Source organism: Triturus cristatus, chromosome 3_2 (assembly GCF_964204655.1).
Source record: "Triturus cristatus chromosome 3_2, aTriCri1.1, whole genome shotgun sequence".
Classification (NCBI taxonomy): Eukaryota; Metazoa; Chordata; class Amphibia; order Caudata; family Salamandridae; genus Triturus; species Triturus cristatus.
Window position 1 is genome coordinate 1,041,798,956 of NC_140584.1, and position 21,057 is coordinate 1,041,820,012.

The 21,057-nt window shown below is 46.9% G+C and overlaps 1 protein-coding gene across 3 annotated transcripts in view; it reads left to right on the forward strand.

The window, feature by feature from the left end:
- MTMR4 (myotubularin related protein 4) overlaps window positions 1-21,057 on the forward strand; it is a 651,646-nt gene that overhangs the window by 190,719 nt on the left and 439,870 nt on the right. For all 3 annotated transcript variants that reach the window (XM_085649730.1, XM_085649731.1, XM_085649732.1), the window contains one exon: window positions 20,216-20,332. In XM_085649730.1, coding sequence (XP_085505856.1) covers window positions 20,216-20,332 — 117 coding nt within the window. The remainder of the gene's footprint in view (window positions 1-20,215; window positions 20,333-21,057) is intronic.

Here is a 21,057-nt window from a genome sequence, read left to right on the forward strand (position 1 = left end):
CTAGATTGTACTCCTAAACCCTGTGGTAAAAGCTAGATTGTGCTGTGGAAATGTTTGCTTTCTACTATTTTGCTCAAAACAGGATGTGGGGCATTTGTATACATGTAAAGTGTAGCACACGGTCTCTAAATGCAGAAGGGGCACGGCAATTTTGTAACGATATAAAAATGTATTTCAAGAAAATGTGGCTGAGAATATCGAAGAGTCTGTTCTAAATGGTATATATAACCTGGTTTTCAGTAGCACAGTATTAATGCTACTATTTTGACAAATTCAGTACTGAGACTGTAAGAATTTGGGTTATTAATTGTGCATGTAATAGGTCCACCATTGCTTCCATACTGGGATCCAAGTGCCCCATTGTAGCACCTGACATTCTCAGGGTAGCGAAGCAGAGGTGTCCAAGTGCTTCTCTGGGGAGGTGGTTTGGACTAGTTATCAGCATCCACTGGCATGCTTTTAAAAAAAACAAGAAAAGTAAATTTATTACACACAAAACACTACTAAATATTACTCATTTATATATAATATATACATCAGACAGGTGAAAATACCTTTGACAGTCTAAATTCACATTTGACTTCTACTGGGTCATGACCGCCATATGTATATTAGCCCCCCACAACCTGTAACAAGTAGAAAAGTAAAACATTACAGTATGGGGGGTGGCACTTGAAATTTAACAGGCCTATTAGCTCTGTCTGGGGTTCACCCAATAAAAATATAACACACACATATTGTCTTTGTCAAGGGATTACCACATCAAAATATAACGCATACCTTTTGGCTTTGTCAAGGGGTAACAAAATCAAAATACAGGGTACGCTTATTGGCTCTGTATCACTGGAATCTGTAACCATGTTTAAACACAATCATTACTGTTAATAAAGTCATTGCAATGTTTACCAAGTCTTTATCTGCAATATACTTTTAGTATTAAATCAATTTTTATTGGCAGACCACAAGGCAAGGCAAAACAGGACAATGTCTGAGCATGGCAATGAGACAATGAATGGAAGCATTCAGACTAATGAACACAGCATGTCGCCTACAACCCAGAGAGGGCCGGCCGTGTACTTCTGGAAAGAAAAGAGGGGGAGAGTCGGCAATCCACTGCGCTACGAATGGAAAGCTACAAGGGCCAGTGAGCTGCCAGGCTCGGGAGCCGCAGTGGCCAAAAGCTTGAAACAGATCACAGCTAAATAGTGGTTCTGCTTTTAACAAAGGACAGAGAACAGAAGAGCAAAAGCAACCCCCCTTCCCATTTCCTCCCACCCTCCCCAGTGAGCAAGAAACCAAACAGAAAAGGGAAGGGTCCTGCCAGTGGGTGCTGTTGGACGCGGGACTCTGTTGGTCCTAAAAGTTTGGAAGTCCAGCGGAGAGTTACCCTATCAGGCAACTGCAGAGTCCTCAGGGATCATTTTCAGGATCCAGAGATAATTGGGACGGGTCAGTTCTCGGAATTCAGTGGAGAGGATGGCAATGAAGGGAGCCCAAATCTTGGCGTATTTTGTGCAGTTCCCCAAAGCAGCCATTGAGAGCCGCTCCATACCTAAAATATACCAGAGTTGATGCAACCATTGCGTGTGATCTGGGGTCCTATCTGATTTCCACCCAGCCAGACTCACCCGGTGAGCGACGTTCAATGCAAGCGCTATCTGTCGCCCCCTAATAGAGCGCAGGGGAAAGGTCAGTCCCAGGAGGGTGTAAGCCGGAAATCTGGGGATGGTGGTGTGCAAGGCCTTATCTATGTCATCCAATATTCTCTCCCAGTTTTGCGTGAGCTTTGGGCAGTGCCACAACAGGTGTAGGAGGGTACCCGGCTACCGCAAGGCCATCGCAGCGAGAATGCCACTTAGCTAGGCGAGCTGGGGTATAGTAGTACCAGTAGGACGCAATCATAAAAGGCAGTTCCAGCATGACCCATGGAGTGTGCCGTGTGATGAGACCTATAGAAAATATCCTCCCACTCCTTATCAGACACGGTGCGCCCCAGTTCCGCCTTCCATCGTCTCTGCCCTGCTGTGTGGACTTTACGAGTGCCCTGTGTGAGGAAGGAGTATATCTCAGAAATAAGCCCATGATCGTCCTTTTTACTAGTGAGCCATTTCTTGAACGGCTTCATTGGTCGGTGAGCCAAGGGGCTCTTGGCGGCACCCGAGATCCAGTGTGTCATTTGAGAATGTAGGAAGAGATCAGAGCTGAGGAGGCCATAGTCCTCCTGCAAATCCTTAAAGGGTGTGAGGAGGCCCTGGATGTTGAAGAGATGCCCAAGACGCTTGCAACTACCCTCCAACCATCCCAGGTGGGAAGGCAGGGTTTGAGGCAGATTTCGGAAGCCAGGCATCAAGCCAGAGGTGATGGCCTGCCACTGTCTGGTCCATGAAGACCCAGTATTTCTCTGTCAAAGGACAATTCCACTCCACCAGGAACCGTAGGAGTGAAGCTTGGAAGTAGCGGAGAATGCTAGGGAAGGCGAGACCACCCTCTTTCTTAGGACAGACTTATGCAGACGTGGGGAAACCGGGCCCCACACATAATGCTCGATCGCTGTCTGAATATGGTGAAGCGATTGTGGCGGAGGCTCCAAGGGGAGCGTTTGAAACGGATACAGGGCCCGCGGTAATATGTTCATTTTAACAGCAGACAGCCTTCCAAACCATGTGAGAGGCAGGCGCCGTCAGTGGGCCAAGTCTGCACGGATGCGCAATAGCAGTGTTGCATAATTCACGTCCGCCGTTTTTGCGAGACTTTTTTGGAGGACTATACCAAGATATGTAAGCCCGTCTGACACCCAGTCAAAGGGGAAGCTGGCCCGTAAGGCATCAACCGTTGGCTGTGCCGCGGTGAGGTTTCGAACTTGAGATTTCTGCATAATATTTTAAAGCCAGATAACTGGCTGAAGGTCCGTAAGTCATCCACAATAGCAGGCAGTGATATCAGTGGATGAGCCACTGAGAAGATGACGTCATCAGGTTAATGAGATGATGGTCCAGCCCGAACGGAATACCCTGCGCCAGGGGGTTGCCCCGAAGCTGTTGAGCAAAGGGCTCCATATACGGGACAAAGAGCAAAGGGGAGAGGGAGCACCCCTGACGAGTTCCCCCCCTCTCCACCTCAAAGCCGTCTGAAAGCAAGCAGTTGATCCGAACATCCGCTGTGGGAGCACTATAGATGCTCGCAATCCACTGCCTGAACCTGGGCCCCAGCCCGAAACGCTCAAGAGAAGCAAATAAATAAGGCCAATGCTCAAGGTCGTAGGCCATCTCCGCGAATATGGCTAGCAGCAAGGCTTCTTCTTTGGACCGATGTACCTTGTCAATTAAGTGGCAGTCGTTTGGTGTTGTCCCCACATTGCCGGCCCGGGATGAAGCCCGATTGGTCTGGGTTGACCAAAACCGGCATTCGAGAGTTCAACCTGTAGGCCAGGATGCTAGAGAATAGTTTTGCGTCAAGATTCAGTAGCGAGATCGGGTGATGGGCGTTACAAAGCTCCAGGTCTTTCCCCGGCTTTGGGTACCGAGATAAACGCCTGTAACATTAAGGTTGTAAGAGACCCTGTGTCGGCGAAGGAGTTGAACAAACTGGTGAGCAGCGGGGCAAGTTAAACACAGAAAGCGTTTTATAAAAGAGAACGCTGAAGCCATCAGGGCCTGGGGCCTTCATGGCCTTCAACCGGGCGATAGCAGAGATCACCTCTGTGATACGGATAGGGGCCTCCAGGGCCTCTGCATTGCCCGGCGGGAGAGGAGTGACCGCTGCGTCCCGACGGAACTCTGTGGGCTCAGCCAGTAGAGAAGGGTCCGCAGTATAGAGGGTTTTGTAAAAAGAGCGGAAGGCCTCTAGTATTTCGGCATCGTCCATGATCGTCGACCCGCTCCCTCCCCATATTGCTGTGATAGCCTGCGCCACGCGCTGACTGCGCAGGCAATGATCCAACAACACGGCCCCCTTTATTAGAGCCCACGTAGTATTTGTGCTTCAGTCTGACCACAGCGTACTCCGCTCGATCCAGGTCAAGACGCTGAAGGCGCTCCTTTTCTAGTTGCCGCCTAATTCGAATAGCGCCAGTGTGTTTGTGGATAGCCTCCAGTTCCCTAACCCTAGCCCCCAATTCCACGCGCTTAGTCTGTCCGGTCTTGTTCTTGTAGGCTGCCTTGGCAATGAGCGCCCCCCCCTCGCAACCAATTTAATTGCCTCCCGCACCGAGGATAGTGGCGTAGCGCCCACGTCGTTAATTGCTAAAAAGTTGGTCAGGCCACGCCTAATGTCGTCCACCTCAGCCGGGGATCGAAGCAGTGAGTCTCACAAGCGCCAGTGTGAAGTGGGGGAGACGTGATCAGACAGTGCGCGGGCCTCAATGGTGGAGTCCGTGATACAAGCCCAAGCAGCTGAGGTAACCAGGAAGTGGTCAAGCCGGGCATAGGTCTAGTGGGCTGCTGAGTAATACAAAAAAGTCCCGCTCGTCGGGGTGCAAGCAGCGCCAGGCGTCCCAAATCCCAGCATCGCGCAGGCTTTCGTGGCCGGTCCGTCAGCTCCATCCAAGGGCTCCGGTTGCCCCGAATCCCAGGGTGGCGCGGTCGCTGTGTCAGAGCCCTTTGTCTGCTTTAGTTTCAAGTCCTTGATTGTATTCTCCCTCTTCACGAGGACTGATGCCATGGTGCAGCTCCGTATCCGCTGAAGTGAGTACAAAGATGCCGCCAGGGTGGCGTCCAGCAACCTCCAGACCCGGGAGCGCGACAATCTTGTGTCTCAGGCCGGAGTTCGCGCCAGGGGACCACCGGGCTGTCAAACCGTCGCTGTAGATCTGGACACGCAAAGAGAATGTACCTAAGCTCACCAGTCTTCAGACAGGCCACGTATTTCCAGGGCGATGCACCTGATCCCAGCACCCACATGGCAGAGCGGTATGGAGAAGAGCCCAGGATCCTTCCGGCCGGTAAGCTAGTGAGGGTCCAGTGGTGTTGCAGGCGGAGAGTGGCTTGCAGCAATAGGGCAGCTCTCCCCTCGTCCAAGGGAGCGGAGTCACAAAGGGTGCCTGTAGTGATGTCTCTTTAATAGAGTTATGAGGCATGAGTGTTCTGGGTTCTATGTTCTCGTGGTGGTGGGTGGAACACGGGCTGAACAGTTGGAGTGTAGCTGTGGACGTGTGTACATCTCTGTGCCTGTACGAGGTTGCTAATAAAGTGCTTGCTTCATATTCATCGCTTTCATCTTTATTACAATTTGGCGACGATCCTGGCAACCTCGGAAGAATCCACGCAATTAGGTGTCTTCGTGAGAGAACCTTTTTTATTCATGAATACAGGCCGAGGACTACTTGGGTGTTCAAGTATCGTCTTTCTGGAGTTACCTACGTCTTACAAACTTTAGAGGGGACGATTGTATGCTGAAAGGTACGTTTTTGGAAATTTAAACAGAAAAAAGGGTACCTGTGAAGCCTCATCGTCGAACGCCTAACTCACGGCAGTTCAAAGCGCTCGTGCATTGTTGTTGTTCAACTTTGCGGAGCCTCGAGCTGTTCTCGCTCCCATCTCACCGAAGTTCCTCGCGTCATTGGGGTATGCGCTCCAGCGCGTCAACGTCACCGCGCTGGTCATGACCCTGACGTGACGCCATCTTGGATTTTATTTCGTCAGTGTTCTTGCAACCACGGCAACGAGGAATTTCGCCGGATCGAGAGCGTTGTTTCCCTGCACTTCTAGGTGAGAAGAATCTCACCGTATTGCACAAAGAGCCTGTCCTGAGGTAAAGTGCAACTTTGAAAGCGTTTTTTTTATATTTTCCATTTATTCAAAGAAAAGTGGAACTGTTTTAAAAAAAAAAGTAAAGGAAAGTAACAATTTTTTTTTTTTCTTTCACGTTTTGTGATGGTGTTAACTTAAAAAAAAAAGTATATATATAAGAAACAATCCTTCTTGTGCTTGCTTTAATTTTCTACAACATCAATAATGACCACCCCAACAGCATCTTCTCAGAGAGAAATATCCCATCACAGCGAGTCCGCTTTACATTTGTCAACACCAAAAGAATTTTTATCTTCTCCAGGGGAACCCACAGTCAAGTGGAGTGAGTGGAAAGAATATTTCTTAAATTACATTGCTAATCTTGAGGATTGTAGCGGAACTTATTCTCCTGAAAGGAAAAAAAGACTTTTGATGTACTGCTTGGGTCCAGAAGGTCTACGTGTTTATGGAGAAATACAACAAAAAGAAAGAGCTGGAGATATTGATGTATTTAAAGCTGCTTTGTTGGATTTAGATGAACACTACTCACCAATTGTGTGTGTTGCGGTTATGCGTCACGCTTTTTTCCAGAGGAAACAAGAAAAGCATGAGCCCGTCGAAGATTATGTATCTGCCTTACGCAAACTGTCTATTACATGTAAATTTGGTAATCTCAATGAAGACCTTATTAGAGATCAAATTGTTATGTATGCACAAAACAAGGCTATACAAGATAGATTATGGGTGGAAGGTGATGCTAGTTTAAAAGAAATTGTTACTATTGTTAAGAAAGCAGAGCTGTCAGAGCGTTGTGCTAAAGTCACTCTTGCTTCTGAAAAGAAGGAGAGTAGCGAGACTGTTAACAAAATCTCTGACAGTCGGAACAAAGTTCCTCAGACACAGAAAAAAAAAAGTGGATAAGAATGAGGTTAAAAAAAATGAAAACTCGAATAGGTATAAGCAACAGCAATATTTTTGCTATCGTTGTGGTAGTACCTCACATTCAGCACAGTACTACAAGTGTCCAGCACGTACTGCAAAATGTTTAGAATGCGGATTAATAGGCCATTTTGCTAAAGCTTGTAGGCGTAAAATGTACAAAAGTAATAAGAAAGTTGCTTGTGTAAAGGAGAGTGATACAGAAGAATCTTCTTCAGACGATAGCGACAATGATATCAAACGTAAATGTGAGAACAAGAAGAAAATACTAAAAATAATAGGAGAAACTGGAGATAGTAAACCTTTATGCTGGGTGTCTTTTGGCGGTGTATCCTTACAAGTAGCAGCAGATTCTGGTTCTCCTTACACCATCATAGCGGAGAACATATGGTCACATCATTTTTGTTCAATCATTGGTAGTCATTTAGAATCACCTGATATTAACCCAGAAAGTTACACTGGTGAGAAGATTGACATCATTGGTTTTAGAGAGTTAGTTTTCAGATTTAAAACCAGATCTGCTTTGTGTAAATTGTATGTAGCTAAAGAAGGACCTTCTGTTTTAGGATGGAAGGATCAACGTAAGTTAAATATAATTTTAAATCCTAACAGTCCGGAGCAAGTCTTAGTGGCTTGTGATTCGGTAGATACACAAAAGTGGGTACTCGAAGAATTTCAACCTGTTTTTAGCAATAAAATAGGGAAGTTGAAAGGATTTTCACATCACATAAAACTAAAAAAGGATGCCGTTCCCAAAATTCATAAAACAAGAAACATTCCGTTCATTGTGCGGGATGAGGTTAAACAGGAGTTAGATAAGTTATTGAGTGCTCGTATCATTGAACCTATAGAATCCTCAGAATGGATTTCTCCATTGGTTGTCGCAAGACGAGCCAATGGTAAGGTTCGACTATGTGTAGACTTAAGAGGTTTAAACAACAACATTGTTGTGGATCAGTTTCCTTTACCCCGCATAGATGAAATGTTATCTTTAACCAGGGATGCCAAATGGTTTTCCACATTAGATTTGTCATCAGCGTACCATCAAATCAAGTTAGATCCTAAGTGCAAACATTTGACAGCTTTTTGTACCCCTTTTGGATGCTTCCAATTCCGCCGTATGCCGTTTGGTTTAGCGTCTGCAGCAGCTGTTTTTCAGAGACTCATGACACAGCTGTTAGGTCACATTCAAAATGTAGTTTTCTTTCAAGATGACATACTGATTATAGGGAAGTCAAAAAAACATCATGATGAAACCTTGAGGTGTGTCCTCCAGGTACTTCAAGATAGGGGTTTAACAGGTGAGATGAGTAAGTGTAAATTCGCGGAATCTAGCGTGACTTATTTAGGCCATGTTATATGTCGTGAGGGCATTAAACCCAAAACTAAACTTGTCGAAGCCATATCTAAAGCTCCACCACCGTCTAACAAAGATGAACTCCGTTCATTTTTAGGTCTAGCTGAATACTATTCAAAATTTGTGGAAAAATTTGCAGAAAAAACACATGACATGCGTGCCATACTTAAAAATAAGAGTAAGTTTGAGTGGTCTGACAATTGTCAGTTGTCCTTTTTGAACATCAAGGCTGCAATTGTTAAAGCACCCACATTAAAAGGATTTAATCCTTCTGCTCCGACCTTCGTAACCACTGATGCCAGTGGCAAAGGGTTAGGCGCAGTTCTCTCCCAAAGCAATGACAGTGGGGGTGAGAATGTTATAGCCTTTGCTTCAAGGTCTCTATCGCCCACGGAGGAAAAGTATTCCGTCATAGAGAGAGAAACTTTGGCGTGTGTATGGGCTTTAGAGCATTTCAGAAAGTTTATTTGGGGAAGGGAATTCACTATTAGAACAGATCATAAACCTTTAACTAAGGTATTGACAACTGAAGGATTATCCAGGGCTTCAGCCAGGATCGCAAGGTTTTCCATGCGTTTACAAGATTTTATTTATAAGGTGCAATATGTCCCTGGCAAAATGAACGTTACAGCTGATTTCTTAAGCAGATTATCTTTACCTCTCACTGAAATTGATTCCAGTTCATGGAATGATGTTTGCGTTGCTGGGATTTTCACGGATGAGAAATCCCATGGCTTACAAGAAAAAGAATGGGTTGAAGCACAGATGAATGATGTCATTGTGAAAAAAGTAAAACATTATGTAGAACAAGGTTGGTTAGAGTGCAACAAACATGATTGCCTGGGTGAACTCAAAGCGTTCTGGGAAGTTAGAAACAAACTTGGCATTGAGGGAATATTTTTAGTAAGGGGGGAAAAAATAATTCCACCTTCCAGTATCGGAAATAAAATTCTTACTTTATGCCATGAGAGACATCCTGGTATTGCACTTACCAAACGAAAGGTGAAATCTTTGTATTGGTGGCCTAAAATTGACATTGAAACAGAACGTTTTGTGAGGTCGTGTGTTGAATGCGTTTCAGCTGACAAAACCCAAAAGACTTTGAATCCTCCATCAAGTCCCTTAGTTTGTCCAAATTTACCATGGGAGGATTTAGCTTTGGATTTCATGGGACCTTTAATATGGAATGATGGTTCACAAAGGTATATCATTGTTTTGATGGATATGTTTTCTAAATGGGTTGAGTTGGAGATTGTTACAAAGATTGACACTAACTCTGTTATCAAATTTCTGGAAAATATTTTTCTAAAAGAAGGTTTCCCTAAATCTCTACTTACGGACAATGGTGTTCAGTTCAAGTCCTTAGAAATGAAAAGATTTATGGAGTATGCGGGTATTGAACAAAAGTTCACTGCTTTGTACCACCCAAGGGGTAATGCTGTAGTTGAAAGGATGAACAGAGTCATTAAAGGAATAGTACAGCTTTCCAAGAAGAATAAGAAAGATCTGAATACAGAAATTATGAAAATGTTATGGAGCCATAGAACTACTATTCATGAATCAATTGGCAATAGTCCTTTTGCTATTATGAGAGGCAGGATTCCACACTCCAAAGTTAATCCTGGTTGGATGAACAAAGGTGGGAAGGCAAATTGGGACATTGACGTAATTAGAAGTTCTATGTGTGAGACTCAACAAAAGAATAAGTTATATTTTGATAACAAACATGGTGTTAAGGATGTCAATATTCATGTGGGACAATGGGTAAGGGTGAAATCCAGTAGGAAGATTGTCAAAGGTGATAATAGATTTAGTGAACCTAGAAAAATTGTTAAAGTTAATAGAAATACTGTTCAACTAGAAGATGGATCTATCTACCACATGAGCAAACTAGCATTAGCTAATAATTATGATGGCGTTAATGATAATTGTCCTACCAGTTCTGGTTCAAGTTATGACAAGTATTGGTGGATCAATATTAGTAATACAGCCAACGAAAATGTTCAAGTGGAAGATACTTGTTTCACGGACAATGAGCTTTGTCATACTCTTGAGTGTAGTAATTTAAATTCAAATAGCCAAAATTGCGCAGAAAAAACTAGCAGTTTTGGGAGGAAAATTTTCAAACCTGTGAAACTTAATGATTAAGTTTGTATTACTTATGTATAGTTTTTTTTTTTTTGTGTTTTGTTTTTGGTTTTCTTTCCATTATTTAGTAAGAGAGGATAAGGGTTTTGCATAGATAAAGAAAGGGGATGTGTAGTGATGTCTCTTTAATAGAGTTATGAGGCATGAGTGTTCTGGGTTCTATGTTCTCGTGGTGGTGGGTGGAACACGGGCTGAACAGTTGCAGTGTAGCTGTGGACGTGTGTACATCTCTGTGCCTGTACGAGGTTGCTAATAAAGTGCTTGCTTCATATTCATCGCTTTCATCTTTATTACAGTGCCCACCGGCCGATGCTAGAGGCCCGGGAGAGGGCTCTCTATGACCCGCTGAGTTGTCCCCCACGGACAATGCCAGATGAGTGATGAAGCCGTGAGGCAATTGGGCCCTCTGCCCCGGGCAGATTTGAAGATGGCTGACGGGCTCTCCTTCCCTGGCAATAGTAAAAGCAAAGGAACACCCTCCCGCAGCTCATATACTGTTTCAGATATCCAGGTCACGGTGGGGGGGGAGGCGATAACAATTCCCAGGCCTGGCGCTCTCCGGAGCGCGACCGGGACCAAGAAGCGGACAAATTGATGAGTGCCCCATGTGAGTCCAGCCAGAAGAGCGCTGTGCCCACACACCGGGTGGGTACACCAGCTATGGGCCCCCTCGCGCTTCCGGACCACTCACCTGCTGTGCAGTGGCACGGGTGCCCGCGTCAGCGGCTCCATCGCGGGCAGATCTGGAAGCACGGCAGCCACCGCCTCCCTTGCCACGTCAGGGCCCTTGCAGGCCGAGCAGGAACTGAGGCAGAAAGCGCCGCTACCACGACCAATCAATTCCACACTGGCACCTGAGAAAGCGCCTGTCACTTCCGGTCCCCCATAGTTGGTTTAGGGATCGGGGATGGCGCAGTAGCAAAGCTATGTAGTGTAGAGGTCGGAGGGAAAAGAATCCACGTCCCACCGCGCCGCCATCTTGGACACTCCCCCCCCCCCCCCCCCCCTCCCCCCCACCCCGCAATATACTTTAAATAAAGCTTTGGAAATCAAAATAACGTGTCTGAGTCTTTCTTCTATACACTTAGGCCACATAAAATGCAGCAATGGGACCAACCACCAGAGTAATGCTTGTGTTTTTGCTTTACCCCATGCCCCTTCCTGTCACGGTCCTGATGCGCGAGGTGGTCGTCGGCCTAAATCCTGTTCCGGTGTTTGTGCTGGGACCCAGAAATGGAGTGCTGGGAGCTGTTGCTGCTGCTGCTGTTTCTCCCTTCTGCCCTAAGTGATGGGGTCCCCAGGACACCTTGTTCCTTCAGCGGGCCTCAGGTGAGGGGTTCCCTGGGGCCAGATGAGCCTATGGGGAGAGGCCACACACGCCTTCTCCCCGCCCAAAGTAATTAAAGTTGGACGGACCATGGGCACTAGCCCACCCCAGGGGTAATTCTAAAATTTGTAGTGGAGCGCCACATGCTGTTTCTCAGCAAAAGATCAAAATCTCGAAATGTTGCATCACTCTGACCCATTGGCCGATTTCAATGCTCTCTGGCCCATTTTACTCCTGGTGGGGAGCATTAACCACCAGGAACATTTTCCTCGGGCCTCCTGGCTTCAACAAGGGCGTCCTCTGCGGGGAGCTGGGTCTGTGTAGTGACTTCTGCATCTTTCTTCATTACAATGTCTCCTGCTTTGCTTATTAGAATGTTACCATGTTATGATGTAATAGAATGCTGCCTCAGCTTTGGGATCAGTTGAGACTTAGGGCTGAGCGGAGATGGTCCTGCTCCTGGTGGGGTTCATTACTGACTGACTTACTGAGCTCAATATCTGCTCTACTTCTCAATTCCTGTACTATATACTTAAATAAATTACTTCTACAAGCAACTACTCGGACCTTGATCTTCCTTAATTCACTACACTCCAGTAGCCAGCTTTCTCCTTTAGCTTGCTCCTGGTGCTCCTCTCCTCCTGGGGCACCAAAGTCCAGGTCTTCTCCAACTGGTCCTCATGAGGTGTAAGGGAGCCGGCGCCACTGGCCCTGGATAGACTCATCAAGTCCTATGGTCAGCTACAGACAGGGTACTTAGTCCAACAGGTGGCTTGTCCTACTAGCTGTCCATGGGGTTGCTGCCGTTTTTGTTCAGGTCATTCTCTCCCTTTAGGCCTGGGGATGCCACATTTAGGTCCAGTGCAAGACTGAGTGGGGGAACCTCCCATTTGTAAAACCCTAAGACTGTTTGACGTCAGTTCTCCCTTTCCCCTGTGTTTGGCTCCAGCATGGCAAGTGAAGCAAAGGTATCGCAAACCTGGTGTCAGGTTCTTTTTTGTGTGCTGGGGCAGAGCCCTTTGAAGTGTAAGTAGGGCAGATCACTGCTTCCTATTAAGAAGACTCACTCCAGACGATACTCCGGCTCCTTTGTCATCTGTAAGGCCTCAGTAAACGTTTCTCAGTGGGGGTGCCACCACTAGTCCAGACAGCTGGCCACTGGCCACAAGCTCCCAGAAACTTAAGGCAGGGAAATGTCATTTGGCATCTCCAGTATAAAATGAAATCCGGTTTTTCCATTGAAGAGGATTTTTAATTGCAATTAAAATTAGTGGAAAGGTAGTTATCTAGCTGCTATCAATCGTAATTTAGCTTTTAATAAATGTATTTGACTTCTAGCTGCAAATTCCTCGCCTTAGAATATTTCCCAGGTGTCAGACTGGATCCAGGAAAATCTTGCAGTACCTCTGTGCACCGGTAGGTGACACCAGTCGGCCCTATGTGACGTGCGCAGTGCCAATATAGGCCACACCCTGGCACACTGACCTCAGTTCTTTTCTTTCTGTGCCATCAGTACAAACCTGGAAGTGCAGCCTTTGTCACTTTTTGACTGCTTTTCTGGGCTTTTTGAGCTTTTGCTCCTAGTGTGGCGTAGTGATTCACCTAACAAACCTGTGTGTTTTAAACCCTGTGGAGTCTGCCCCAGGCAAATGTCTGTGACAGACCCTTACTTGGTTTGTTTGTGGTGCCTGGAGCCAGACGCAAGCCCTGCCCCGACTACAGTGCATTTGAATCCCAAAGCGGTCCGGGAAGAAGAGCTGAAGATCATAGTTGCTCAACGCCATAAAACTCTGTGCCGCTCCAGTTTCCAGCCTGCTTTGAGTTGTTCCTGCTAATCATCGTAGACATCCAAATGGCCGTCTGGTAAGTCGCACAAGAAGAAGAGAAAGATGTTGAAGCGTTCTTAGACTTCACCATACCATTCAAATCATCAGACGAGGTGTAGGAACACCACCACATGTCTAGGCCCTGCTCCCACGCGCCTCCTGCGGAGCCTGAGCCTGGATCCGCTCCGTGCTTCTCCGTATTTGCTGGAGGGACCCCCCACCCAATTGAAGTATTTTTATGAGGCTATGCATCTCCTCTTGGGGCAGGCCAACCCCTCGGTAGCACCTTTGGGCCTTGTGGGTTCATAAGGTGCTCCAACTGGGCTTATGCCAGAGGTTCGCCCTTGACGCCAGATGCGAGCTGACCATGGCCTTAAATCCACGACCTTCACTGAAGTTCGACCCAGTGGCATTGGCCCCCGGTGATGCCCCCCGGCCACCCATTAGTTTTTTTGCTAATCCGATATGGAGCCGGTCTGGCATCGCCCGACGTAGATACCAGCGACGACTGGACCAAGACCTTATAGTTATGCTGACCGCATTGGGATTGGCATTGAGGGTAACCGGTCCTAGCTAGACACTGGCCTGGTCTCTCATCCTAGTGTGGCTGCGGAGGAAAGGGGCTTCCTTGCGATGGTGGTGTGGAGGGGGAGGGCAGCTGAGGTCCTCGTACTTACGCTGTCCTCAGTAAAAGTCAAGATCAATATCTTGATGGTGGTGCTTTTACTAATGCAGAGTATCCCAAACAGAACCCTTCCTCCCCTTCAATTAAGCCTTCACTGATACCCAGCTGCATCCATTTCCACCCAGTCACCATGGCCAGCAGATTCCCTAGACCTTTTGTGGCCGATGACTTGGTTCCTACAAGCTTCGTGGGACCCAAGGCCAGTGATCTGCCCACTATGTGACCACCCACATCCCTCACACCCCAACAGTTGAAGCTTCCAAACCTCTTTGATGTGCCCTTGCAGCATCACAGGCGGCCTGTTGGCGCCAAGATGAGGCACCACCTGCCCCAATGGCAAGACAAAACCTCTTCCAAGTGTGTGCTCCAAATTGTTTAGCGGAGTTAAGCCCTACCATTCACAGAAACCCCGCCGTCCGTGCCACCCTTCTTAGATTGGCTGATGAATATCCATTTCTTCCTGCTGCGTCAGAAACTACACTCTTTTGGCCAAAGGAGCTATTGAGAGCATGCCAACATCAGAAGTAGGTTGTGGTTGGTATTCCTGCTACTTCCTAGTGCCAAAAAAGGACCAAGGCTTCCGTCCTATACTAGATAGGCACCCCCTCAACTACTTCTGGAAAAGATGTCCAAAATGCTTATGTTGGCTTCGGTCCTGTCTGCCTTGCACCCTGGAGACTGGAAGGTAACTTTGGACATGCAGGACACATATTTTCACATCCCCGTTCTGCCAGCCCACAGACTTACCTGCGGTTCATGGTGTGCTGCAAGCACTTTCAGATCGCTGTGCTTCCCTTTGGCCAAGGCAGCGCCCCTCTGTTCACAAAATGTGAGAAAGTGCCCTCTTTCTACATGGTTGCCCCCACTTTTTGCTAAACTGCTGATATTATGTTATGTTTTATTTTGAAGTGAGCACTCCAGACTGTGTCCCGGCACGAACCAAGAGGGGTAAAAAAAGCTAACACTACACAAAGAGAGATGTTTACAGATTTGTCTTAAAATCCAGGAGGTCTTGAATGTTCAGTAGAGCAAATGGGAGGGCGTTACATGCCAAGGGAGCTTTCAGGGCGAGAGAACAGCCACCCAACCTATGGCTTTTGAAGCGGGGAACCTGGGCTGAAAGTTGAGACGTAGAGCGCAGTTATCTCACAGGGGCATAAAAGAACTGCTTCTGCAGGTAGGGAGGGCCCTGGCCATGGAGCGCGCGGCGGGCGATAACTAGGAATTTGAACTTGACCTGTTCTGCCACAGGAAGCCAGTGAAATGAGCGCAGATGTTGTCTCACACTAATTCTAATAGGGATATCAAGAAGAAGTCTGGCTGCCACATTTTGGACCACCTGAAGCTTAAACAAAAAGACAGGGATGCCAGCATACAGAGCATTGGCATTCTTTGACTAAGAGTTCCCTGGGCTCCTGCCAATCAGATACCTAGGGCCTATGTTCTTTCCATAAAACTGCATTGAAACCAAAACCAAATTGGCATCTCTGGCCACATGTCAGCTCCTGGTAAATGGTACCACAGGTACCCAGGGCACTGTGACTAGGGAAGGCCTCTAAGGGCTGCAGCACTTATTGTTCCACCCTTAGAGGTCCTGTACCTTTACACTCGCACACTGCCTTTGCAGGCTGCGTGTCTTGGTGCAGAATAAAGTGAAGTCGACCAGGTGAACATCCCTGTGTGCCATGCCTACAACCCATTGCCCTGGCATAGACCAGTCACCTCTCTAGCTGGGTGCACTATACCAGTGGTGAGGGTACAGGTGCATGAGCCCTGTACCCCTACAGTGTCTAAGTCCATTCTTAGACATTGTAAGTGCAGTGCTGCCATTAAGAGTATATGGTGCCGGGAGTTTGTCATTACGAACTCCACAGCACCATAACGGCTACACTTAAAAATGAGCAGTTTGGTATCAAACTTCTCAGCGCATTAAACCCACACTGTTGCCAGTGTGGGATTTAATGAAAAATGCACACAGAGGGCATCTTGGAGATGCCCCCTGAAAAACGACCCACCACTAGTGTCCAGGCTGAGTGGCTGCTTTCAGCTGCCACCACCAGACATGTTTCTGGACCCCTGGGTCGAGAGCCTGTTGCTCTCGGGGGCCTGAAACAATGTACATCTTGGTACTAGATGCTAAGCCTCCTCCCCCAGGATGGGCAGGGTCCTTGAAAGGGAAGCTTCAAAGGCTTGCTTCCTTTGTGACCTTCCCCAAGCCATTTGCTGCTTTCAGCAACTGGTCCCCACTGGTTCTGACCCCCACTTTGGGCTAGAGAACTGGCGGGGGAAACAAGTGAGAAAGAGATGTGTGCCCATCTCTGCCAACTCAACCCCTCATGTGGGAGAGGCGAGGTGAAGCACAACTCCCAGTCCCCGCCATATTGCAGATGGGGGGACCCAGCCAACCAGAGTGAGGCATATACCCCCCTTCCACTGGAGGGTGGCATAACAAGGAGTGTACCCACCCCAAGGAAGAGACCCATTGGTCCCAAACTTTACTTGCCTGTAACGCCTCTTAATCTAGTATTTAGGGGACACCCCGAACCTTGCCTCCTCGGACAAGAACTGACTACAAGATAAGCAGGACCGAACAGCCGTGCCGAAGCTAACAAGAGGAGGACTGCCACCAGGAGCTGGTAGGAAGATCTGACCCTAAAATGCACCCCTGCGCCAGACACCCCACGGCCTTGGGTGGTCCAACCGATGGTGCCTAATCAACCTCCAGCATCCCAACTTACCTCTCCAAGTGGTGGTTGCACCCAGAAGACCTTAGCTCCCGAGCCTGCAATGTGTTTGCGAACCGGAGAAACCTCATTGAAAGCTACAGGGCGCCCCAGTGCCACTGAAGGTGCAGCTTTTGTGCTAGCTTGAACCCCCATTTGCCCTGAGCTTAAGGCCAGGAGCTTTGCGCCCACATCCCTGTGGCCTGCTCGTCAGCAGCCACCAACCGGAGGCCTCCTACCCCCCCATTGGATAACATTAGGCCTCAGCGCTCTGCACCCGGCTGCCCTAGTGCCGCTGAGGAAGTAACAAGAGTGCATTCTTGACCCTGGGGGACCCCTGAGTCTAACCCCAGAATACCAACTCCCACAACCGAATACTTACCTTTGAACCAATGCCCCTATTTTTCTCCATGGGATAACATTGACTGTTTTTCTGTGAACGTTTTAAAGTATGGAATTGGAAAATCTATGAAACCCTTTAAAACTGTAACTAAATAACAAAAATGCCTATACTTACCTGTTTACAGGAAATGTCCCAGTGCATTATCCAGATATACTGCACTGTGTAAGAAAAGTAATCTGTAAAGTAATCTACTTGACCTTCTACTAAAAAGCCAATACAAAGTATATGTACAGTATTTCAAAAGCATTGCGTTCCTAGTAGCTCTACAGTAATCAAATCAAAGTGCAAATATAATTACAATTCAAACTGTTTACAAACTGCATTACTGCTGTAAAGTATTTATTGCTTATCTGTGCTAGGCTTGCTTGGTTCTAGAAAATAAAATAACTAAAAAAATATTTGTATACAAAACCAATTGGTCTGAAGTTTAGTCGTTGAGTGTGTGATATAATATGCTGATTGAGTGTTTACGACAAATGCTTAACATTACCCTCTGATAAAGCTTCACCACACTACCACTAATAGAGAGTAAGGTGCTATCTACTTTTACCTCTGCCTATCTTTGGGGTTCCACTGGACTCTGTGCACACTATGCGTCACTTTGGTATAGTATATGCAGAGCCAGCTTCCTACACAGAAGTGATGGTGGTTGTTTGCAGCCCATCTGAAGAGGTTAGGGCTTCCACTCTTACCCTGCCTCGGCGACTGGCTGTCTCTGCATGTCAGGGTGGACAAACTCAACCGTCGATGCTTTGTAATCATGAATGCCTTCTCCATCCAGGTGGTGCAAGGTCTCTTCTGCGATTGTTGAGAACTTTGGTTAGATCTATTCTCCACCGCCATAAAAGAGCAATGTCAGCACTTCTGCACTTTGATGTTTTCAAGGGGGCACATGCTTGGAGACTCATTTAGGCTCGAATGGGACCCTGGTCTCCTGTTTGCCTTTCACCTGATGCCACTTCTGCCCCTGAATTCTGAAGAACATAAGGAGTAGAGGTAGAGGAATCCCCCTAGACAGATGTGTGTATTGTTGCATTCCTGTAAGCTGGGTGGCGGGATATGGGAGAGAGCAGAGGGACCTGGGCACATCTCAGGGAGGCGATGGAGCTCATGAGAGAATCCTAAATGGTATGGGCGAGAATCGGTCTAACCTTTTGATACACATTTCACTGTGACTGATATCCATGTGTGAACTCTTAGTCACTCCCATGGCCTGTGTTGTGCAGCTGTCTGAAGGAAGAGGGCAGAGGAGTGGGCACTTCATCGGAAAGCAGTCTGCCAACATAAACTTCAGAGACTCAGACTCTAAATCATAATTAGTGTTTAGAAATGGACTATAAGAAAGGGAGCTTGAGACCCATAAAATCGTCAACTGTCAAGCAGCCAGTCTGACTGTGCAAGGAAGAGAAGCTCTGCAAGACTTCTGCCTGTGGCCAGGGCTGGAGACCAAGATTTGCTAGTCTCCCAGCTGTATGAGCAGCAATCATTCCTTTGTTGTACGGATCATCACCCGTGTGCAATGAGGATTAGGTGACCCCGTATGCTAGGAGATGCATAAAGTGAAGAGATTGCCGTACTAAGAGAGCAGTATCATATGTGTGGTGGAAAGCTGCCAAACCCCGATTGTCAGGAGTGGTCATGGTGGAGAGACTGCCATGCTGAGTGGGCTATAGCCCATGTGCGGTGGTGAGCCAGTTACTCTGTGTGCCAGGAGGGACCGTCATGAGAAAATCAGCTGTGCTGATTGGTTTGGGGCCCAGGTGCAGTGGAGAGACGATGACCCCGTATGTCAGAGGAGGCCACTGGGACCAAGGAAGAGTGTGATCTGGTCAGAATAATCACTGGAGGAGAGAGGATGGCGGGGGCGGGTGACCTGCATCGTGATTGAGGACCAGTGTCGGGATTTTCCCACTAATCTCAATCCTGCCACTCCCCTCCCACCCACAACTCACCATGATGAAGGGCCAAGAGGGCAGTTGAGCGCAACCGCCTGGGCTGTGTGCCGAGAACTTACCAAAGATAGCAGCTGCCTCATCTCTAGCACCCGTAGAAGGTGCTTACTGAGGGACTCTGGTCACTCGGATCCTGCATGTGAGGGTAAGACTTATTTTGGGCCAGTTGGCACCCAGGGAGAGTTGCTTGCCAAATAGTACTGCAGCGCAGGAAGTCTTCTGAATGCTAGTGGGGCTTCACCTGAATTTCGCCAGTAGTGAATGGGGAATAACCACTCTCGTGAATGTGAAGGGAGTGGAAATCACATAAAATAAAAAAAAAACACTAGAGCTCTGACATCCAGGGGACTATGGAATTTGCCAACATCTTATCAACCCCTCTCCCCCCCCAGAAAACTAGGACTGCTCGAACCACACTATTACTAAGAGTCAAGTGCGGATATCAGACTGGAACAGGGTTGCTCTGGATCCATGGTAAGCTGGGACGGGGGCATTAGGAGTAAAAGGTCTCAGCCAGCATAGCTGTGCCCAATAACCCCTGCTTGCCCCATGGCCCTCTGAACGGCTTCTGACAAAGACCTACATATGGGTGACTTAATATTTGAATGGAAGGTTTAGGGCTGTTGAGTTGTTTTTTCCAGTCGGATTTGCCGTTTAAAACTGCCACGGTGATGTTCATGTGTAGCCAGCCAACTGCTCCTTACCCTTTGCTGGGTCACAGCAGCCTTATCTTAAAAGTTGGACACGGTCAGTAAACACCCACAGTCTACCATGGAAACACCTTAAGTGTGACTCTGGCATTGAGACCCACCACAATAATGGTTCAAGAATCGGGTAAGCAAAAAATCATGGGGGCACTTAATGGTCGGAACCCGTTTATGACAGACGTATGGTGAATGGACAAGGTCTCAAGTGACCAGTTTTAACACTGAGAGTCTGTACAAATGTGCTACTTCTCAGTTTTCAAAAAACAAAAATGTTGAACAATTTATCCATAAAGTTTCCTAGACAATCTTCTATTCGTTCTGACCGTGAAGATAGATACAGAAGTATTGTTTGCTTTGAAGTCTGTAATTTGGTGTGGGCTATACTTTTCCTTACTAATCTCATGCATTTTTATTCCCAAAAGGTCCCATTTCCGGTGCTGCAGGGAGAGGGTGTTGAATATCTTGGACGAGCTGATGATGCAATCATTGCAGTCTCTAACTATAGGCTTCATATCAAGTTTAAGGACTCTGTGATTAACGTAAGTTATTAAAATTTACTCCATCATATTTGGGTGAGTGATATGTAATGGCATAATAATAACTACATTGTACACCTGAGCTTATGGCTGCATGGGATATAGCAAGATCAAAAGAACTTTCCATTAATAAAATTGATCCTTGGAATTCTCATTAAATGTTATTTGTATGAACTTTGATCATAGATTAGATCCGCCACACAGTCAGTCGGATAGTTGTTGGTTACACCGTAGAACTTGTTAGAACTTCATTTTACACTAAAATACCATTTCCTCTACACTCAATTAATAATGGAAATTCTGGCCCTCCTTGACCCACAGCTCCCTAACGCCAAGTTATGCATTAAGATCTCTTCAATAAGACAGACGAAGCTGCATCCTGTTGAGTCACTGTTTTCCCTTGCTTACCCAATCTATTTGCTAAATATGGAGTTTGAGGTGCTGTGGAGGATTCGGATAGCTGCTTCGACGTTTTGTTCATTATCCCAAACCAGAAATCTCCAACAGGGAAGCTTTCCTATACCTCAGTGACTACCAGCTATCCAAGTCTTAGGGAACATGGAAAACATTTTCTGCCAATTGTCTTTTTTTAAGTCTGGTAGTTTCCAGTCTCTTCATACTGATTCTAGGGACTTAAGTATCTGTTACCTTCCCTTAGAGATGGTAGTTTTTTCAAAGTCATTACAAGGTTTTTCACCAAAGTTCATAAACGCTGAAATTTCTCAGTC